This window comes from Mandrillus leucophaeus, unplaced genomic scaffold (genome assembly GCF_000951045.1).
Source record: "Mandrillus leucophaeus isolate KB7577 unplaced genomic scaffold, Mleu.le_1.0 Scaffold512, whole genome shotgun sequence".
NCBI lineage: Eukaryota > Metazoa > Chordata > Mammalia > Primates > Cercopithecidae > Mandrillus > Mandrillus leucophaeus.
In genome coordinates, this window is record NW_012105498.1 from 751,647 (window position 1) to 771,806 (window position 20,160).

Sequence of the window (20,160 nt, forward strand, 5' to 3'; positions counted from 1 at the left end):
TCTTTGGCCTAAAGCCTTTGTACTCTTCATTCCCTTTGCCCAGAATATTTCCATGTTCAAAGCAGTGTCTTAATCTTTGCCTTGCCTCAAAATCTGTATGCATTGTACTTCAGGAACCGAAAGTACTTCACAGGGTTACAATGAAGATTAAATATAAATATGAGCACCAGTAAACTTTGTAGAATGTTAGGCCTCATACAGTTGTTAATTCTTGTGGGTTCATCTCTAAGAACAAAGTCAGAAAGACTGTGTCTTCAAGCTTATTTTGATCTAGATGTGAAAATGCAACCATTCTATGGCCAGAATAAAGTCCAGGCATGAAAATACAGATAAGATGTCTTATATTATTAAACATGTGGTTTCTTGTGAGTAATAGAAATAAGGTATTTCAGTTCCTGAAATGTACTACAGGTCTTGAAATATTCAGATGTGAGCACCTGGCCGAAAGTACACCCACGTGGTTATGGTTTAACTATAGCTCCAGGTTTCATCTCTCAGTTACAGATACATTTTGAGGTATATAGATAGTATACATCAATTATAGTCTGCCAGGTAACAGACATGGAATAATCGAGTCAATTAATAATACTGATCCTCAATGCTTTTTAAAATACTGATTTCCAATTTGCCAAAGAATTGTGTATCTGTATCATTAAACTGCCCATGTGAGAAGCACAATGATCTAAACATTTTGATATTTTAGGAATAAACTGTATTTATGTTTTTCTTCAGTGATCTGTAATGATTTTTATAGGAATGAGCATTTTAAAATTCTATGCAAGTTTGCAATTTGTCCCATTCAACTAGTGGAAAAACCAACGTGCAAGGCGAACTAACTTGTCTAAATTCCCTTAGTGGTAAAAACAAAGCAGAATGAAAAAAACTTAAGAGTTTTAATTTTTTTCTACAGCTAGTGGCATTTGCCTGCCAGTCTTTGCTGCTATGACTTACAAGATCATATGAGAATGATATAAAATTGCCAATATCTGGCTGGTTTTGACTTACAAGAATACCAATTCCATGTGGCTCAAACTAATATTAATAATAGAACGCTTAAAAACCATGACACATGCAAATTTAGAAAAGAAATTTCTGCAAACATATCCTTTTAGTGAAGGTGGTAAAATAGCAAAATTAAGGGCCTCTTACCAACTGCAGATAAGCTGCCACAGGACAATAACATAAAATTATAGCAGATGGTTTTCAAAGCTCAATACTTTATAAATATTAAATAATAGTGGCAGAAAGGGTTACAGATTGCCTGTGTTCAATCAACTAAAGAACACTATGCTAGAGAGCCCAAGGTCAAAGGTTTGACACCTTTGTCATCCTGTTAACTCTATCATGTTCCATGACCTCCTGTACTCTTAATCTAGGACATTCAACTCTGAAATGCACGCTCAAGGCAGAGGGTGAGAGGCAAGGATTGGAGTGGAAATGAATTTCAGGAAAAGGTGCAAATCTATGACTTCTACAGTGGAGATGGGGGCATCTAAAAGGCAGACTCTTGTGCCTGCCCTATGGTAGATGTTCAATAAATGGTGAATAAATGAATGGGTGAAGGAATGGATGTCCTACTAGTGATGAGTAGTCTTATTACTAATTGTGTAGAAAATCTCAAGTGATATCATATAATGTGTTTTAGCTGGAAGGGATCTTGAAACTATCTAATCTAGTGTCCATATTTTGTAGTTGGGAAAAATAAAGTTTAAAATGAAGTGATTAACCTGAAGTCACACTGACTGGGACTAGAATTTATGGCTTCTCAGTGTCAGAACTGGGACTAGAATTTGTGATTCCTAGTTCTCAGTGTAATACTCCTTCCAACATATATGATAGGATAAAGGATCTTTCTCACCAATAGAAATAATTAGCATACAATTTTCATATCCTGAATATAGCAGAGTAGTCTCATTTAGTGTTTATAATCAGAGGACGCCTTAAAGATGATCTAATCTAGCCCTTTGTTTTATAAAGGAGAAAACCATAGTGCAAAATGTTAAATGACTTATCCAAAGTTAGCCAGTTAGAAAATCAACATTTAAACTCAGATCTCCAGGTCCCCCAGATCCAGGGCGCATTTTGCACCATGCTGAAAGACATTAGTACACTTAAAGTTTGTTTGCTTTTTACATATTTTGATGGCATACGATTATCCAAATGTGGGCAACAGGAAATGTTTATTTATATACAAGTACATGGGAAAGCAATTTCCATTTAGTTTTTTTAAAAAATTGTTACAAATAAAAAGTTTTTAATACATTCATCCTTTGCACACAAAATACATTCTTTTTCTTTTACTCTCAGTATGAATTATTTCTGAATAATAAAAACATAAGCTACAATGAATGGACAGTCATATGGTTTGGCGATTTGACAAACTTTTTTTCAAGAAGTAAAGTCCAAACTTTAAAAGACAGACAATATACAAAATAACTTACATATTTAAAATGCTACTTCATTGAATCCTAAAAGATTGAATGAGCACTCTTATCCAGCATGATTTGTAGTTGTCCTTTAAACAATGCAGAGGACAAGAAATCCTCTATGTGATGGCAACTCAATTTCTACAAGACTGAAACAGTCTTCATGAAATTGATTGATTATCACATCTAAATGACAGGCTCATAGAAAAATTCTTATGGATATATTAGGGAGTTAGACTTTATTCAGGGGTCTCCTAATTGATCAGTTAAACTAAGATCATAAGTTGCACTCACCAAATAGGATTGCAAGAGGTTCTGCTTAAACATAAATGATTTGATTTGTTAGACTAATTGTTTTTAAGAGAGATGTGAAAACATACACCCATACAAAAAACTTTTACATAAATGTTCATAGCAGCATTATTATAATCAAAAAGTGGAAACAACCCAAATGTCCATCAGATGATAAATGGACAAATAAAATGTGGCATATACATACAATGAAATATTATTTAACCATGAAAACAATGTACTGATTTATGCTACAACATGGATGAGCTTTGAAAACATTATGCTTAGAGAAGCCAGACACAAAAGGCCACATATTGTTTGACTATATGAAATGTCCAGGATAGGCAAATTCTTAGAGACAGAAAGTAGATTAGTGGTTGCCAGATACTGGGGGAAGGAGGAGGAGGAGTGATTGCAAATGGTATGGGGTTTCTTTTGGAAGTAATGAAAATGTTCTGAAGTTAGGCAGTGGTGATGTTGCACAACTTAGTGAATATGTTTACAAACATTGACGTTTACACCTTAATAGGGTAAACTGTATGGTGCACGAATTATATCTTAATTTTAAAAAGAGATGCAACTTCATTTAAGAATATTTTGTTCAAGTTTGTGTTCCCTCTCCCCTTCCCTTTTTTAATGTTGATTGAATTTTTCACACAATCATCTTTCTACAGAATGTTTTCAGCTAATTGGACTCAGGTCATCAGTGGGTTATATTTCTAACAGGCTTTTGTTAAGTAAAAAGATCAATATATGAACACATAAAATATGATGTAGTATACTGTTAATATTTGCATATTAACATTTAAAATCAAGTACTATTCTTATACTGAAGTTGGTTAGATTTTATATATTGCTGTATACAAATAATACTGATATCCTATGCTTAAAACCAATAGCCAAATATCAAGAATCGAGTTCATAAAACTCAGTGATTAACTTGTTTATTAGTTAAAACTATGTGTGTATTAATATTAAAGATCCATGTCTTAATGGAGTGATAGGAAAGGTGGGGGAGATCAAGGATTCTCTAAGTTTTCATAAAGCAGCTTCTCTAAATATTTTAACTAGCTGCTGAGATCTCCAGAATTATATATTTTGCATTTTATTTCATCTCTATACTAAAAGTCATGCATTAAAAGTGTGTACAAGATATATAGGGCACACTTTTTCCCTTCAGATTATCAAAAACCTCTTTTTACTCCTGTATTATCTGAAATTTGGAGCAGAGTTTGTTTCTTCTTTTTCCTTTTTTTTTTTTTGCTGAAAACAGAAATTTTGTTCACGAGTTAGTTCAAATACATTTATGTAGCTCCCTTATATACTATCAAAGGAGCTCCAACCATCTGGCATGTCTGGAAGACACTTCAGTGAGTAGAAATTAGAAGCCAGCATTTGAAATTTTCTACCACAGGGACATGAAAGCCTAAACCAGCCTTAAAGGGATAAGAGGATTTTACATTTTTAAAAAATAAATCAATTAACATTCATTGTCAAATAGCCTACAAGAAAGTTCCACTAGCATTCTGCAATTGTATAGAATAAGAGAATATTTGTTGCTAATGATTACATTCCAGAAAGTAATATGTTTAGCAGCTGTTTTTCAAAAGACTTGTCAGGTTTTACTATTGTTATTTAATCCAGGCATAACTGTGTAACCTTAAACAAAAACTGTGCATTATTCAACCAGCTAGTGACAAATTATCTTAACAAACTAGATTATCTTTTGCTTTTCTGTACATGAATTTTTGCTTTTTTAGGCATTTTGTATTCCAATTTTTGTTTTAGAATTTAGTGCACATGTAGAAAGGGGAAGAAACCCTTTTGGATGTTGGTAATTATGTACATCAAATAATGTCATATATGAAATTAAAAGCAGATCACAAAACTGAGATTCATGACTCCATTTTTACCAAGGGAAGGAAACAAGAACCATACAGCCAGAATAATTCTTCAGAAGCACACTTTGTTATCAATTATATAACTAAAGAATCAAAGTATATATATATAACTGAAGAGTTAATCAACAGTAAGACTGTGATCTACATCTGATACCAGTAAGAAGCTAAGAGTAATAAATACCCATCCTGACATTCACCAAGTAAATAATGATTATCATTTTAATGATTATCATTTCAATGATAATCATTATTTTTTTTCTGACTGTTATTGTTTTAAATAGGCAAAAGAGCAATAATAAATGGCATACGTGGCTCCTTAAAAAGAAGACGGATCAACCCAATTTTCTTCCCATGAAGAATAGGATCAAGAAGAAAGAGGTTTAAATTGCTCTGTGAGGTATTTCAGTTCTAAGATTAAGCTTCCTGATAATGAGTTTACAACCCTGGAATTGCCTATTGGGAGAGAGAGAGACCACCTTGCCTGAAGTTTGTAAAGAAATGGAGGGTGACAGCAATGCCCAAAGGCAAAAGGATGGATCAGATAAATGACTTCCTTTTAAGGCATCCTTTCAGAAATGGAGTTCTTTTCTTTGAAGCCAGGAAAGTTTCTGTGTTTTGTCTCTTAAGGATCTACACTTGGCATCAGACCATTCAGTCTGCTCTTAATTAACGAGAAAAGGAACTAATATTTGAGTGCTGTTTACCAAGCACTGTACTTTCAACTTATCTAATTTTCACAATAATCCTGACAGGTCTGTCTCATAGATGAGAAGATTGATGCTCAAGACATTGTGCTTCGCCTAAAGTCTCAGCCAATTTGTGGCATACTAGGACTCCTCACACCTAAACTAGTGTTTCCCCTTCTATATAACTCCCCACATCACTCTCTGAGGTATCAAAGTCACCAACCACCAAAGATTCCATCAGGAACTAGAACACAGCATCTCCAAAAATTCTGCTTTAAATCAATGGAAAAGTAAAATTTTGGCTCATACCTCAAGAAGTCAAAGAAGTGGTGACTAGCCTTTGTGCTCTGACCTCTTGTCCAAAGGAGTCCAAGAAAGTCTCAATCAAACTCAAATAGATTTGTCACCATACTGATTTAAGACCAATGACTTAAAAAACAAACAAACAAACAAACAAACAAAAAAAGACCAGTGAAGAGCTATCTATCAGCCTTGCAATGGTGAAAGTTATTTTGCAGGTGGAATAATTTGGGTCATAGGCTTCATTAGCAAAAATTGCTTACAGTTACCTCTAATTTTCAAGTCAAAAATACTTGTTTTTATTGCTTTCCACATAAAGCAATTTGACCTCAGTTCTTTTAAACTTATGTATTCTCAAGAGAATCAAACCAACAAAGGAAATGTCATTGAGACTTCTCTAAAATAGATCTTGGGGACTGCTTTATGTCAGTGACCCACCAGCCCATCTCTCTTGGGAGCTGCAAAACTTCTTGTTGGTCTGTTTGTGAGAACTTTAACAAAAGATTCTGCTCTGTTAAAAAGGCATATCCTAAAATCTTGAAGGAGACACCCATTATTTATTAAACAGAGCAAGGCCTATGTTTGGCAAGTGATAAATGAATAATTTCATGTAACTTCTACTAAAACAATACCTTTTGATTTTTAACTCAAGAACCAATTTGTGATTTCAACAGGACATCAACGAATGGACTGATAAAGCAAGTCCAGCATGGGGCATAATGGAGGGTCAGTCTCTTGGCCTAACAACGTGCAACCAACCTCTTCCCTGAAAGATGAAGGTGGGATGCACTGTGGCAGAAGAACGAGGGCCCATTAAAAAAATCATTAGCTATGAATTAACAGATATTTAATTGAACATATTATGAGGGGCAAAGTACTACATACAACATGGGAATTTAGGTTAATAGGTCACCTGCTCCAATCTCCAACCAATGGGATCTTCTCCACATCTTTGCCTCTTGACAGAGGCTATCACCTGAGGCAGCCTGTCCCATACTGAACCAACTTTTTGAGAATGGTCTCCCTGACATGGAACCCAAATCTGTGTCCCTACGGCCTCATTCAGTGGGCCTCATTCCACCCCTCTGAACCACAGATCATCTTGTTCTAATGCACTAATTGTAATCCCCTCTTTTTCCTAAGTCTCCCCAAATCCTTCAGGTATTCTTTAAATGTCTTGCATTTAAAATTCCTTCACCAGTCGGGTAATGCCTCCATTTGTTTTTAATTTCAAAGTATGGCTCCTGGAAATGATAATAACATTCCAACATCAAGGGACTGAGGAGAGGAGATGATATACCATCTCCCTTACTCTAACGTTGCTATATTAATATGTGTTTTGAAGGGATGATAATTTCTTGATTCAGTATGAAAAATTTGCCAGTGTGAAGAATGTAAAGGAAGGCATCTTTCCTTCCAAACACAAATTGGCTTATGTCACAGAAATAAAATCCAAAAAGAAAGTAAAGAAAACATATCCCTCCCTTATCCCAAAATTAGTGTTTAACCATGCTGCTTAAATGGAACACATTTTGTCTGAAGGATGAGAAGCAAATGTTGTTTCACAGCTTTTAATTCTTTAGTGAAGTCTCAAAAGTATCATAGTATAAACATGTCAGGACCATGGTTGAGAAAAGTAACCAGTTGCAGTTAAAACAACAACAACAAAAAAAATTATAGAAAAAAAGTAATGGCAAACCCTAGAAGATCTCTCCCAGAGGCTAACAGAGCAATGATCCCTAAGTACTTGTTACTGTGAAATACAGAGTTCTACAGGATTAAGAAATAAAAAAGACATTAGATTTTTGCCCTAAATGACAGGTAATAAATCTAAACTTAGGAACATTTCCTCACAGTTCAAAAAGGTCGGCCCACCTCGATTAACTTGTTTTCTGAATATCTTTAGTTGCTGGCTTAGTGGAGAAGGCCATTGGTTTGATATGCAAAAAAAAAAAAAAAAAAAAAGAAAGAAACAATTTTTCTGATTGTGCTATTTCATTCATGTGGCTTGATTTAAAAGAAGATGTTTCACTTTAGTAGGAAGACCAATTCAAAATCATTTACAACTGCTATTCAGTATGAGTCATGAACTGAAACTTGGTGCGGGATCTGATAGAATTATGGGCTAACTTAAAGGGTAATGTGGCAAATCATTGGCCTAATTCTGTGGGAATCACCAGTGTCCTCCCAAGGCATATATTCATGAATGAAAGAAGATAAGAACCCAGTCCTTTGTTAAATCTGGCGTCTCTGGCCAAATCTAAACGGCTTAAATAATCCTGATCCAAATATCTTATTTTGGTCAATTGTTTCTACCTTCCTTATTAACTCTAAATCAGAACTTGACACATTGTCAAATCAACCCATTTAACTTTCATTTTTAGTTTTCTTGCCACTTTACTCAGGGAGAGATAAAAACGTGAAATGATTAAAAGACCGAGAAAAAGAAAGGTCAGGAAGAGCCCATGGCCTAATCTAAGTAACCCACCAAAAAGATCATTGGCCCTGTAAATTCAAAAAATATTAATATAATTCAACAGATTTAATAAAAGCATACAAAGGGAGAAAAAGCCTTCTATGGGCAAAGAAGCACAAACTCCTTTGAGGATGTAGTCTACACAAAGCCATAATAAAATATCATTATCAGCAAACTATTATTTCATAGATTTTCCCAAGCCTGACTCCATGACATGAGTATCATGCATTTTCATTGGAAACAAAAATGTTTTGCCATATATTTAATAACTTTATTGAAAGAAGAAAAAGATCACACCAAAAATGGAGGAATACATGAACCCTGGTAGTCCAAGCCAAATTAAACTATGATAAAGCAATTTCTCTTTTTTCATCCACCATTAGATGAGAGTTCATTTTTATGTAAAGAAGGCTCATCTTAGCAAACAGTGCCATGACAATAAGACTGTTAGGCAAACCAATAAATTTAGGTTCTGGCCTGGGTTAAGATGACTGTAATTAGTGTCCTTTCTCAAATTCTACTTGAAGGAATTTCTGTTCAATCAAAAAAAGCTCCTCCCCCCACCCCTCCTTCTTGGCACTTAAATGTTTATTTGACTAATATTTATTGCACCTACAAAATTGTCAGGGATTGTTTTCAAACTTGAGATATATTAGTAGACAAGCATCTGTAAGGTCTAATCTGGAATTCACACAACTAAGAAAAAAAGAAACAAAGTCCCACATTCTCATGTGTTCCTGCTGATGGGCTGTGCATGGGTAAGTTATGGAAAGGCTGGGAGGAGCAACAAGGAAGAAAGAGGCCAAGATCAGAGCTTTTTAATCCCCTTCTGAGTCTGGCCAAGGGTATATAGAGAAGGCTAAACCCTAGGGAATAATACAAGTGTGACCCTAAAAGGTGTTATTTTGCAACTAAATCAGTCCAATCTAACACAGCCATTTCCTCTAAGTTCACAAAGCAACTTTATTTTCAACACACTTGCTACTGTGAGACAAAGTTGGGTCGTCATGTGCTGGGGACACTGGATTTTTGCCCTAAATGACAGGTAATAAATCTAAACTTAGGAACATTTCCTTACAGTTTAAAAAAAGTTCTTCTGCCCTCCTTGATTAACTTGTTTTCTGAATACCTTTAGTTGCTGGCTTAGTGGAGAGGCTGGGGAGGGAAAGGCAACAATTATTATAAATTATTTTGGTTTTTATTAAAATGACTTTTCTTTCCTACAAAGACAGATTCTAAAAGAAAAACAAGTCAAACTTCTGGGATCCCTTTCTCTTTCCCATAGGATCAGGAAAAACACAGTGAGGCCAATCAAAAGTATCAGTCCCTTAAAAAATATGCATAATCTCATGTGCAAGAGACTGGTCAATCTGGAATCTGCTAGAGAAATGCCAGAAATGCTTTATCCACATCGTGTCTTTACATGACTCGATTCTTTACAATTAAATAGCTTTCAAACATCAACATATCAGGACTGAGATTGTCACCATCTACAGCAACAGTGGAATTAAACATCATATCCTTATTCCATTACTCCTCCCTCAGTTATGCTAAGCAGCAAGCTACAGAAACATCTGACAGCATCAACAGCATACAGGTTTAATTATTTTCCCAATTTGCATTTATATCAGTGAACAAATTGGAAGCTATCAAAGTATGGCACTGAAGAAACAGAAACACATATTCAGCAGCACATCTCCCATTTTGAGTCCTGTTTTTAAATTGGCTAAGTAAAGGCATATACACCTCCATTTGAATTGGAGATTTGCAGTAACACATGCATATAAGGATGGGAGGGAAGGAGGGAGGGAGGGAAGAAGAAAAGGAGCGACCAGAAAAACAGAGAGGAAAGGAGAAAGAAAAAAGAAAGAACGTAGGGTTAAGCGTCTGAAGGTAACATTATTACAAGACGGAGGGGATAAATGACAGTTCAATCTGCTTCCACAAGCAGAATTTTTCTAAGGTTATCACAGAAGATATAAAAACGGGTTGTGAGACTTTTCATCTGTTGCTATTCTCACTTACCATACTAAAAAATCTACAAAATCCTAAGCCTTGGTCTGTCCAAGATGGAGAGTACCAGGAAGTAAAAGACGTGACCTACTATCGAGGACTGTGCTCTGCTTGGAGCCCTGCACTACAGTCCACTCATCCACAGTATTTTGGTCATATCTGGTCTGTTTCCTCATACTACTCAAAATGTCTTAGAGCTAAGTTTTTATATTAGAATGTCATCAACCATTTATTTATTTATTTTTTTCATTTTGCAAACTTTTTCATTTACATAAAGGACCGGAGACACAAGAGAAGAAAGTGGTAGAGATTCAGAGAAGAACATAAAAGGAAAACTATTCTCTTTTCCCAAAAATCCACCTTTAAAAAGGTAGTAATGAGACTTTGAGAAAGAGTATTGATTCATGGACTTCCCCCAATTTTTTTTTATTTCCTTATAATACATTTAAGGACATTAACGTACTAAAACGTTTGGTCTGTGAAATAGCGGAATCATTAGCACCAAAAGGAGTCATGGAGTTTGTATATATTATTAAAACAATGATTGTTACTGTTGGTCATGGGTAAAGGTTTCATTTCATTTTTACATCCCAAAGTTCTTGAAAGTGCCTGTGGACAAGAGAAATAACACTTTTCAAAATCTCCATGGGGTCGTCAATACGCACCACAGAGACTGTACTTGGCCTTCCCAGTTTTGGTTTATCTGGTAGACAAGAAAATCAGGGCCCCAAGATGATTACCACCGAAGCCCTAAAGAACAGCTCCCACATGCACCCACTGATGTGCAGGAGGGATCCCTACAGTACATTTCCCCCTGGACTCTGTTCAGGAATGCGCTTTTACTTGCTTTTTAAAAAAACAAAAGCAACATGCTCTGCAGATCATGGAGTGCCTAGTGCAATTTTCTCCTTGCTCCAACTCCAGACTGCAAAAGGGTGAAACCATTATATGTTCTGCTAATGCTGGCCTGTGGTCGAGGCCCTTGGCCTGCCATGCTTTGTAAGCTCAGGAGCCCACAGGAGTCCGAAGGTCCGAGACCGGGAGCCACAGTCATCGCCAGATCTCCCCAGCATCTCATGGCCCATCAGGGCAGTTGCTGATTCCTTTTGCTTCTCCGTGCCTCAGCCTTTAGTTGAAATTACAACAAGTCAAATAGCTGATGCTTTTCCCTTCTCCAGGTAAGGGTGAAGATACATTGTTCACAAGTGTGTTCTGTCTGGCTTCACTGATGAGTCGGCATGCTAAGTCAAGGAAGAGTTTCTCCACATTATCAGATTCCTTGGCTGAGGTCTCCAGATAATACATGTCCTGAGCTTCTGAGAATTCTTCAGCTCGCTGCTGGGAAACCTCTCTCCTTTCAGCCAGGTCAATCTTGTTGCCTATAACAGTAGTAAAATCAAATAAAGAATCAGTATTTGACTTTTTGCAGGCTGAGAAGCATCAAAATTCAACTCCAGATCTGAAGTCAAACCAGACAGATGGGCAAGTAAAGCAAAACAAATGTGACTGTGATTACTGAAATGTTTACTTTAAAATATGAGTGCCAGCTGTGTACAGTGGCTCACACCTGTAATCCCAGCACTTTGGGAGGCCAAGGCGGGCGGATCACAAGGTCAGGAGTTCGAGACCAGCCTGGCCAATATGGTGAAACCCTGTCTCTACTAAACATACAAAAATTAGCTGGGTGTGGTGACACGTGCCTGTAGTCCCAGCTACTTGGGAGGCTGAGGCAGAAGAATCACTTGAACCCCGGAGGCGGAGGTTTCAGTGAGTCGAGATCACACCACTGCACTCCAGCTTTGGTAACAGAGTGAGACTCCATCTCAAAAAAAAAAAAAAAAAGTGCCATTCATAATGGCAAGAACTAGAGACAACCCAAATGTCCATCAGTAGGGCACTGACTGAATAAACTATGGTACATCCACACAATGGAGTATTTGCTGCTGTAAAAATCAATTAGGAGTATTTCTATATACTGCCATGTAATGGAAACATTGGGATACGCTGTTAAGAAAAAAAAAAAGCAAAGCAGAAAAAACAAGTATATACAATATGCAACTGTCTACCCAAGAAAAAGGGAAGGCTATGAATACATATATTACACACGTATTTTAGTTCTTTACTTTTTAATAGAAGAATAAATCAAAATCTTAATTTAAAAGAAAATGGTTACCTATGAAAACAACAGCGTTGAGGTGAAAGGAATAGAAACCCGATCTCTCTGAATATACTTTGTTTTGTAGATTTTACTTTAGGAACTTAAAAATGCTTTATATAATTATACAATTAATTTCAAAATTAAATTTAAAAACCAATCCCTAAAAACTGAAAGCAAAATTAAGCAAACGAACATGTTCATCATGTGTGGAATAACCACACAGAGTATAACCCTTTTTTCCTTTTAATTGAGACAAAGTCTGGCTCTACTGCCCAGAGTGGAGCGCAGTGGCGCGATCTTGACTTGCTGCAACCTCCGTCCCCTGGGCTCCAGCCATCCCGTCTCACCTCAGCCTCCCCAGTAGCTGGGACTACAGGCGTGCACTACCATGACCAGCTAATTTTTTTTTTTTTTTTTTTTTTTGCAGAGACAGGGTTTCGCCACGTCCAGGCTGGTCTTGAACTTGTGAGCTTCAGCGATCCACCTGCCTCGGCCTCCGGAGTGCTGGGATTATAGACTATTGAGCCACTAAGCCAGGCCAACAGAGTAACTATTTCAAGGTGTTTAAAATACAGTAATTCCATGCAACCCCAGTGGTATACAGCCTAAGGACAAAAAGAATTGAAGAAACAATCTTGAACTGTTTCAGTAATCATTCTTGGTGGTGGTGCTGTTGGTATTATTATTCTGAGGTTGCTATCTGTGTATTATGGGATAAAGCAAATTAGTAGTTATGCTGATATCTTTGGGAACTGGGACTTTTGGCATAGGAAAAATGAAATATAAACATAAGATTAATGAGGTTAAGTAAAATTTCTGCAGTCCTGAATTATAAATAGAAGTATCAGTATGAATAATTCATGATGTATTTTATCTTTAAAAAGTTTTCTACCTACCTCAAATTCTCCAGGAAACCTGACAAAGGTGTGTCAATTGTATTATCTGGCAACACCACTTATGGTAAAAATGACCCCTCATTGATAAATTACTTCTGGCCTGGGAATTCTATCTACGAATTATAAACACCTAATGGAAAGCCATAGCTCTGAGCTTCCCTGAATGTGGTGACTTCACTTGAAGAGACCCTGAAAGTTATGATTGTGGAGTTGCTATGATAGATTTAGGCTCCTATGGGGTATTGAGGCTGCTAGGCCAAGGCAGATCCTCCATTTGTTTGACATGAACCTTGCTCCCTCACACTAGAATTGTCTGGGGTGTGGGGACCGGGTAGGAGGTCCTGGAAAGTTACATGGACTGCTACTAGGATTACTTCCACTGAAGAGGGAAGCTGGATGCTGATCTGCTGTTAAGCTGTGTTTCCTGTCCTGCGTCCTTCTAAGTGAACACAATGCCATGCGTGGTCTATGGTAGTCTTGTGAGTCGGAACGCTAGCAGAACATAATAGGAAAACCCTCCTGAGGATACTACAGAATCCACCACACACATGCACACATACAAACAAGCTCTGTCCACTGAAAGGCCTAAAAACAATGGCTAAACAGGAGGGCTCCTAACACCTAGGTTGTGGCCTCTAAATATGACTCCCTATTGAAAATAAAGCACTTCTTGAACAAATGGCTAATTTCAGGTCTGGGGCAGGAAATGCACAAGATGTGACTGAAACACTTGTTATACCAGAAAGCAAAAAAATTATCCAACATTCCTGGGGTCATATCAAAAGGACTCAGGAGCCCATTTGAAGAAGCTCCCACTGGTAAAGTTGGAATAATGGGAGCATCAGTAATAATAATTGCAAGGGACTGAAATACATCAAATTTAGTTAGTTAGTTAGTTTTTGAGACAGAGTCTCGCTCTGTCACCCAGGCTGGAGTGCAGTGGTGCAATCTCGGCTCACTGTAACCTCTGCCTCCCAGGTTCAAGAGATTCTCCTGCCTCAGCCTCCCGCTGGGATTACAGGCACACGCCATCATGCTTGGCTAATATTTTGTATATTTTAGTAGAGATGGGGTTTCACCATGTTGCCCAGGCTGGTCTCAAACTCTTGACCTCAAGTGATCCACCTGCCTCGGCCCCTCAAAGTGCCGGGATTACAGGCGTGAGCCATCGCGCCCAGCCCATCAAATTTATTTAAATCTATAAATTTATAATAATATTAAAAATATAAACAGATGTCAATAGTTACTTTTAGAAGATACTGGAGAACCAGCTCATTACCTTGAAAAGTAGTGAATAAAAAAGAATCAAGCATTCTTCTTGCCTGTCCTATGAGAACTACCCCTCAGAGTATGATATATGTAGCGTTTTGTCTAAAAAGAAAACCAAAAAAACCCTGACTGTCATCAGGCCTCTAGACTTACCTACAAATCTGCAAGAAATACAGGTGATGGAGGTGATATCAAATGATACCTCAGGGGCTATAAAACAAAATTTAGACTTGTAAAGCCTATAGGACAAACAAATGCATTAGCAATAAATTCTAATAGAGAAAAAAAATGGGAGTGGAAACGTCAGGAAAAAAAAATGAAAAGATGTAGCTGTCAATCACAACGTATGGACCTTAGATGGTGTTCTTTTTTTTTTTTTTTTTGAGACAGAGTCTGGTTCTGTCACCCAGGCTGAATGCAGTGGTGTGATCATAGCTCACTGCAGCCTTCAACTTCTGGGCTCAGGTGATCCTCCTGCTTCAGCTTCCTGAGTAGTTGGGACCACAGGTTCATGCCATCATGCCTGGCTAATCTCGCTATATTGCCCAGGCTGGTCAGAACTGCTGGGCTCAAGCAAGCCTCCTGCCTCAGCTTCCCAAAACAGGTGGGAGCCACCGTGCCCGGCTTCTGGACCTTATTTGGATCTTAATTTGAACAAACAAACAAAAAATTCATGAGTTGATCAGGGAAATGTGAACTCTGTCTAAGTTTTTAAGGCTACTAAGGAATTGTTAACATATTTTAGGTGTAAAAATGCCACTGAGGTTAGGTTTTCTTTTAAAAAATCTATTAGAGATATACACAGATATTGAAACATGAATTAATACAACAGCTGAGATTTGCTTCAAAATAATCTGAGGGAGAAGGTGGACGCATTGCTAGGGAAGAGAAAATAAGATTGGTCATGAGTTAGTAACTGTGAAAGCCGGGAGATGTGTAGAAGGGGATTCACTATACTGTTTCTCTACTTTTTGCTTATGTTTGAAATTTTCCATAGTAAAATTGTTTTTTAAGCCAATTCCTCTTTCATATTGTACTAATTATCTCCCCTCAAATTTTCATTTAACTTCCTTAGATAAAATCCCAAGTAGTAATGCTTTGACTCAAGTTCCTGAAGGCTTTCTGTAAAACAGAAGGTACAAATGTAGACCTCTCAAATGCTTCATGGCAAAGGTTCAACATTGTCCAAAAGGGTTTTACAGGGAGCACTAGCTCATAGAAACACAGATGCTTCACCCAGCAGCTTGAAGGAAGAGTCTAGCAATTTGTTACAACGTAACATATTACACAGCTGGACAACTACAGGGCTTGGAGTTGATTTTACGTGCTGTGTGACCTTGGGAAAAGAACTTCACCTCTTTGAGTCGTGGTTTCCTGATCTGTAAATCAGGGATCATGATACATAAAGTTCCTCGTATCATTCCTGGCACACATATACCAATTATAACACTATTCTAAAGTGTTTACTGAGCTTATTATTAACCATAATTTGTAACTTAACAATGCTTCTAAGGCTCTCTACTCAAATTTCCCAAATTCAGGTATTGCTAGACTATATAGGAACGTTCCTTTCTAGGAAGAAAATATGTTAATGATCAAATGGTTACTGACACTTTTCCACTACAGACAGAGAAGTTTTTAATGACCTGGTCCATTTCAATGCATGTATCAGTCATGATAGAAAATCAAGGGTTGTTTCATGCTTTCCCCGACACTAAATAGAGGTTTTATTCTCCTACAAAATGAAACAAACTATAGCATTGCCCTTAGCAGATTCTTTCTGAAACATAGAGTTTCTCAAATCAGGCTATATGTTAGGAAGGGAAAAAAATTTACCAAAATCCATTTTTAAGGCAATAAACAATTGCTTCAACAATGAATTCCTAATCAACTTAAAAGATACATTTTTCTTCTAGAACAGCCATTTCTTTCATCTTGTAATTAGACTTTTTAAATTTTTAGCAGCTCACATAACTTTCATGGCCATCCAACTTCTTCCCTAGAGCTTACATTGATAGAAAATGTTTTCTACTTTATTTTTCTAAACCGTCACCATGGGATGGCACCTATTTCATTTTCTCTTCAATTGCAGAAGAACTAAAGGTTGACTGCATGAATTATTAGCTATAGACTATATTCTTGGAAGGTAGCAATGTATGAGCTTTATGTGATTATAAATCCTCTAATGCCCACAAATCAATTTCCCTCCTGGTTAGCCCTTACTTACCCACTAACACAGTGATGACTTTGTTGCTGGCATATTGTTCTATCTCCCGCAGCCACTCAGGAAGGCAACGGAAGGATTCCTCACAGGTAATGTCATAGGTGAGGATCAAGGCATTGGCGCTTCGGTAATAACTCTGGGTAATGGACCGAAATCTCTCTTGACCTGCTGTGTCCCAGATCTGTAGCTGTAAAGGCATAACAGAAGAATCAGGTGGAGAAGGATCAGGTTGGAGAAAAAAAGAAAAAAAAGCTTTGCCTTGCTTTAGTTTGGAAATGTGAACACCTTTAATGGTTTAAATGTGTTTAGTGGGAACACAAATAATTTAACGGTTACTTTCTGCCCTAAAGAAAAAAAAAAAGCACTGAAAATTAAAAAAAAAAAAAATTGTTGGGTGTGTTTCTGGTTCGGAAGAGGGGCTTATTTTGTTTTCTGTGTGTGTTTTTTTTTCTTTGTTAAGAGTTTCCTTTTCATTCTTAAAAAATACACAAAGAAAATTCATCAAGCATTTATTATGTGCCAAGCTCTATTCTAAGCATTTTACTTGTGGCAACTCACTTATTCCTCACAATAACCCTATGAGGTGGATACTATTACAATACCCATTTCTTGCATGAAGAATCTGAGGCACAGTGAGATTAATTAACTTGTTCAGCATCTCATAGCCAGTATGTCCCAGAACCAATTCAACCAGGCATTGTGGTCCCAGAGTCCACTTTCTTAAACACAATGCCATATTACAAAAGGCATGATACACGGCAAGCTGTTATCCTGTGACAACAAGCAGTTAATCAGCAACTGGAGGGACAGCCAACCTCACCACTTTTCCAGTTCGAAATTCAAATGAATGTATTAAGGTATTAGCTTTGTTAAAGAAAACAAGAACCATGCCATGGCAGACAACAATATAATTTCCCTTCAGGTCTCTTAAGCTCTATGACCTTGGTCAAGTCACTTAATCTCATTGGGTTTCGAGTATTTTTTTACAAAAAGTGGTTAATACACAACCTGATGAAGGTTCACTTTTTCTGCAGTTATCAACCAGTTCTAAGTCCTAATAACTAATAATTCTAATAACAAAGAAGGCAGTACTTCTCAATTTCCCTGAATTTCCCTGCACAGAGTAGACAACTACTGAAAACAAACTATCCTCCAGAGTATAAATCACAAGGCCTTGAGAAATAAGAACATCAACGAAAATACTAATCTTTCCTTCTAATTGCACAAATTTTGCAGGTCACAGGTGTATTCATGTCCAGTAAATAAGACTGCTTCCTCAGGAAGGCTTTCCAGAACTTTCAGATTAGGTTAGGTTCCCACTAAGCCACCCCTCCACCCCACACAGTCTCTCTTGCAATACATCCTGCCATTCTCCCTCATGGCACCTGACATGCCTGAAGCACTTACTTGTAATAATTTGTTTAATAGCCATCTTTCCCACTAAACTGAAATCTTCATGAGGGAGACGTCAGGGTCCATTTAGAGCAAATAGAGAACTTGGCAAACAGGAGATGCTCAAATATTTATTGATGGTCTCATTTAATCTTTACAGCAACCCAGTGAGGTAGGCAAGTGTATACCTCCCCGTATTAATGGAAACTGTCCCCTAACTAACTGGTTACCCGCGAAGCTAGGACTTGGCATCCAGGCCTTCTATTTCCAGTTGAGAACTCATTTCATGCTCCCATGCTGTTGTTGCCACCAAAGACTAACTAAAATGTGCATCTGTATCCAAAGAGGATGAATCCACTGGTGTCACTCTCTGCTCATACCAGGTTAGCTAAAGAGACTGCTGAGTGACCCGTAGTCCCTGCCATGAATCAGCAGCACACAAAGGCTCTCCTTTGATCTGCAGTTGCAGCTGCTCTTCGATGATACACATGAAAGCCTGTGTATGCTAAAGGCCGCTGTACAGATGTTACGGTTTTTGCTGGGACAAAGGCTATTTCTCTTCTCTGCCTCAAACCTAGGGACACGGTTCCTCTCTGCCAGGATGTGTCTTAGAATAACGGGCTATTGTTTTAAAGCTGCACTCAGTGCAGCTTTAAAACACTTGTGATTGTCATTTAGGTACTGTTCAGCATTAGAAATCAGTATGTTCTCACATCTTGAGAACAGCTTCGAGGGTTAAAGCCACTGAAATATTTTCTAGAACAGCGATTGTGTGAGCATGCCAAGATATGTTACCTTCTCATAGGGGGCTGCCTGTTTCTAGCTGAGAGTTGATTATTGAGAATATTCATATTCTACTGCCTTTGTTACTCAACTTGGTTTCACCATTCTCTGCAATTCATTTGCACCTTTCAGCATCTATAGGACATTAACATATGCAAGGCACTGTGCTAGGCGCATGGAGTATATAAAGATGAGTAAAACACAGGGAGGATATAAAGATGAAGAAAATCATTCCTAATTTCAAACAGCTCACAGTCTATAGGAAGGACACACACAGTTAATTAACTATAGTAGAATACAAGATGTTCTATTAAAAAAGAAGAGAGCGTCTCCTGCTGTTAGTCTTATGTCTGTCAATATGTTTTCAATACTGCAGCCACAGGCTTTCCAACCACTCTCACCTGCAGCATGTGGCTACATTGTTTGTCTACTCTCTTCTTTGCACCACTACTTAACCTCCATTGCCTCACCGTCACAATAATGTACTGCAATCATTGGTTTACTACTCTACTACTGAGTTCTTTGAGGGCAAAGGCTGTCTTCTATTTGACCTTACAGCCCCAGTACCTTCCTAACACAGTACATAGTATGTGGTAGAAACATTTGAATGATGGCTAACTGAATGAACAAAGGATTGTGGAATCACAAGGGAGGAATTGGTCAATTCTACTTAACAGATTAGTAGGGTATTAAAGAAGATTTCACAGATGGAGCTAGATGACAGTAAGTTGCTAAGGGGTAGTGATGCTTTACCACCACAGTGCTTGGCACAAAACATTTACTATAACACAGGATGGAGGAATGAATGGATGGACAGATGGTTGAAGAAACAAATACATACAAATATTTTGATGACTCGCCTATCAATCAACATAGACCTGATTGGAAGGAGATACAGCAAATCTTCTATTTCTATTATGATTAATCTCCTAAGGCTAAAATGGTTTAAATTGAGCTTAGAATTTTGCTTATTACTCATTAATTTATAATAGACTAAAAATTATATGAGAAAGTTCTGTGTTTTTTCCAATTTTTTATTCTGCTAAAACATACATACAATTTATCATTTTAACCACTTTTAAACATACAGTTCAGTGGTCTATATATGTTTTAATTATATTTTCTACCAGAGGTCACTTTCACAATGCAGACTATTTTAAGAGAAGCGCCTCTTCATTAATTTTGTTTTTACTGATTTGGTGCTTACTTGGCCTTAATAGCTACAAGAATCTTTCTAATACCTTGGATTCCCTGCCTTCAATCCTGGGAGCCATCCTGGAAAGAATGATACTTGTAGAGGACACTGACGAGGGTGTCAGGAGAGTGGTCCTGCCACTCACCAAGC

At 37.3% G+C, this 20,160-nt stretch overlaps 1 protein-coding gene across 6 annotated transcripts in view; it reads right to left on the bottom strand.

The window, feature by feature from the left end:
* Nucleotides 1–7,159: 7,159 nt before the first annotated feature.
* RAB30 (RAB30, member RAS oncogene family) overlaps nt 7,160–20,160 on the bottom strand; it is a 98,968-nt gene continuing 85,967 nt past the window's right edge. For 4 of the 6 annotated variants that reach the window (XM_011996411.1, XM_011996415.1, XM_011996412.1 and 1 more), the window contains exons 4-5: nt 16,644–16,827; nt 7,160–11,472 (exon numbers count right to left, since the gene is read on the bottom strand). In XM_011996411.1, coding sequence (XP_011851801.1) covers nt 11,222–11,472; nt 16,644–16,827 — 435 coding nt within the window. In that variant the 3' untranslated portion in view covers nt 7,160–11,221. The remainder of the gene's footprint in view (nt 11,473–16,643; nt 16,828–20,160) is intronic. The other 2 variants (XM_011996416.1, XM_011996413.1) reach the window with 2 other exon arrangements.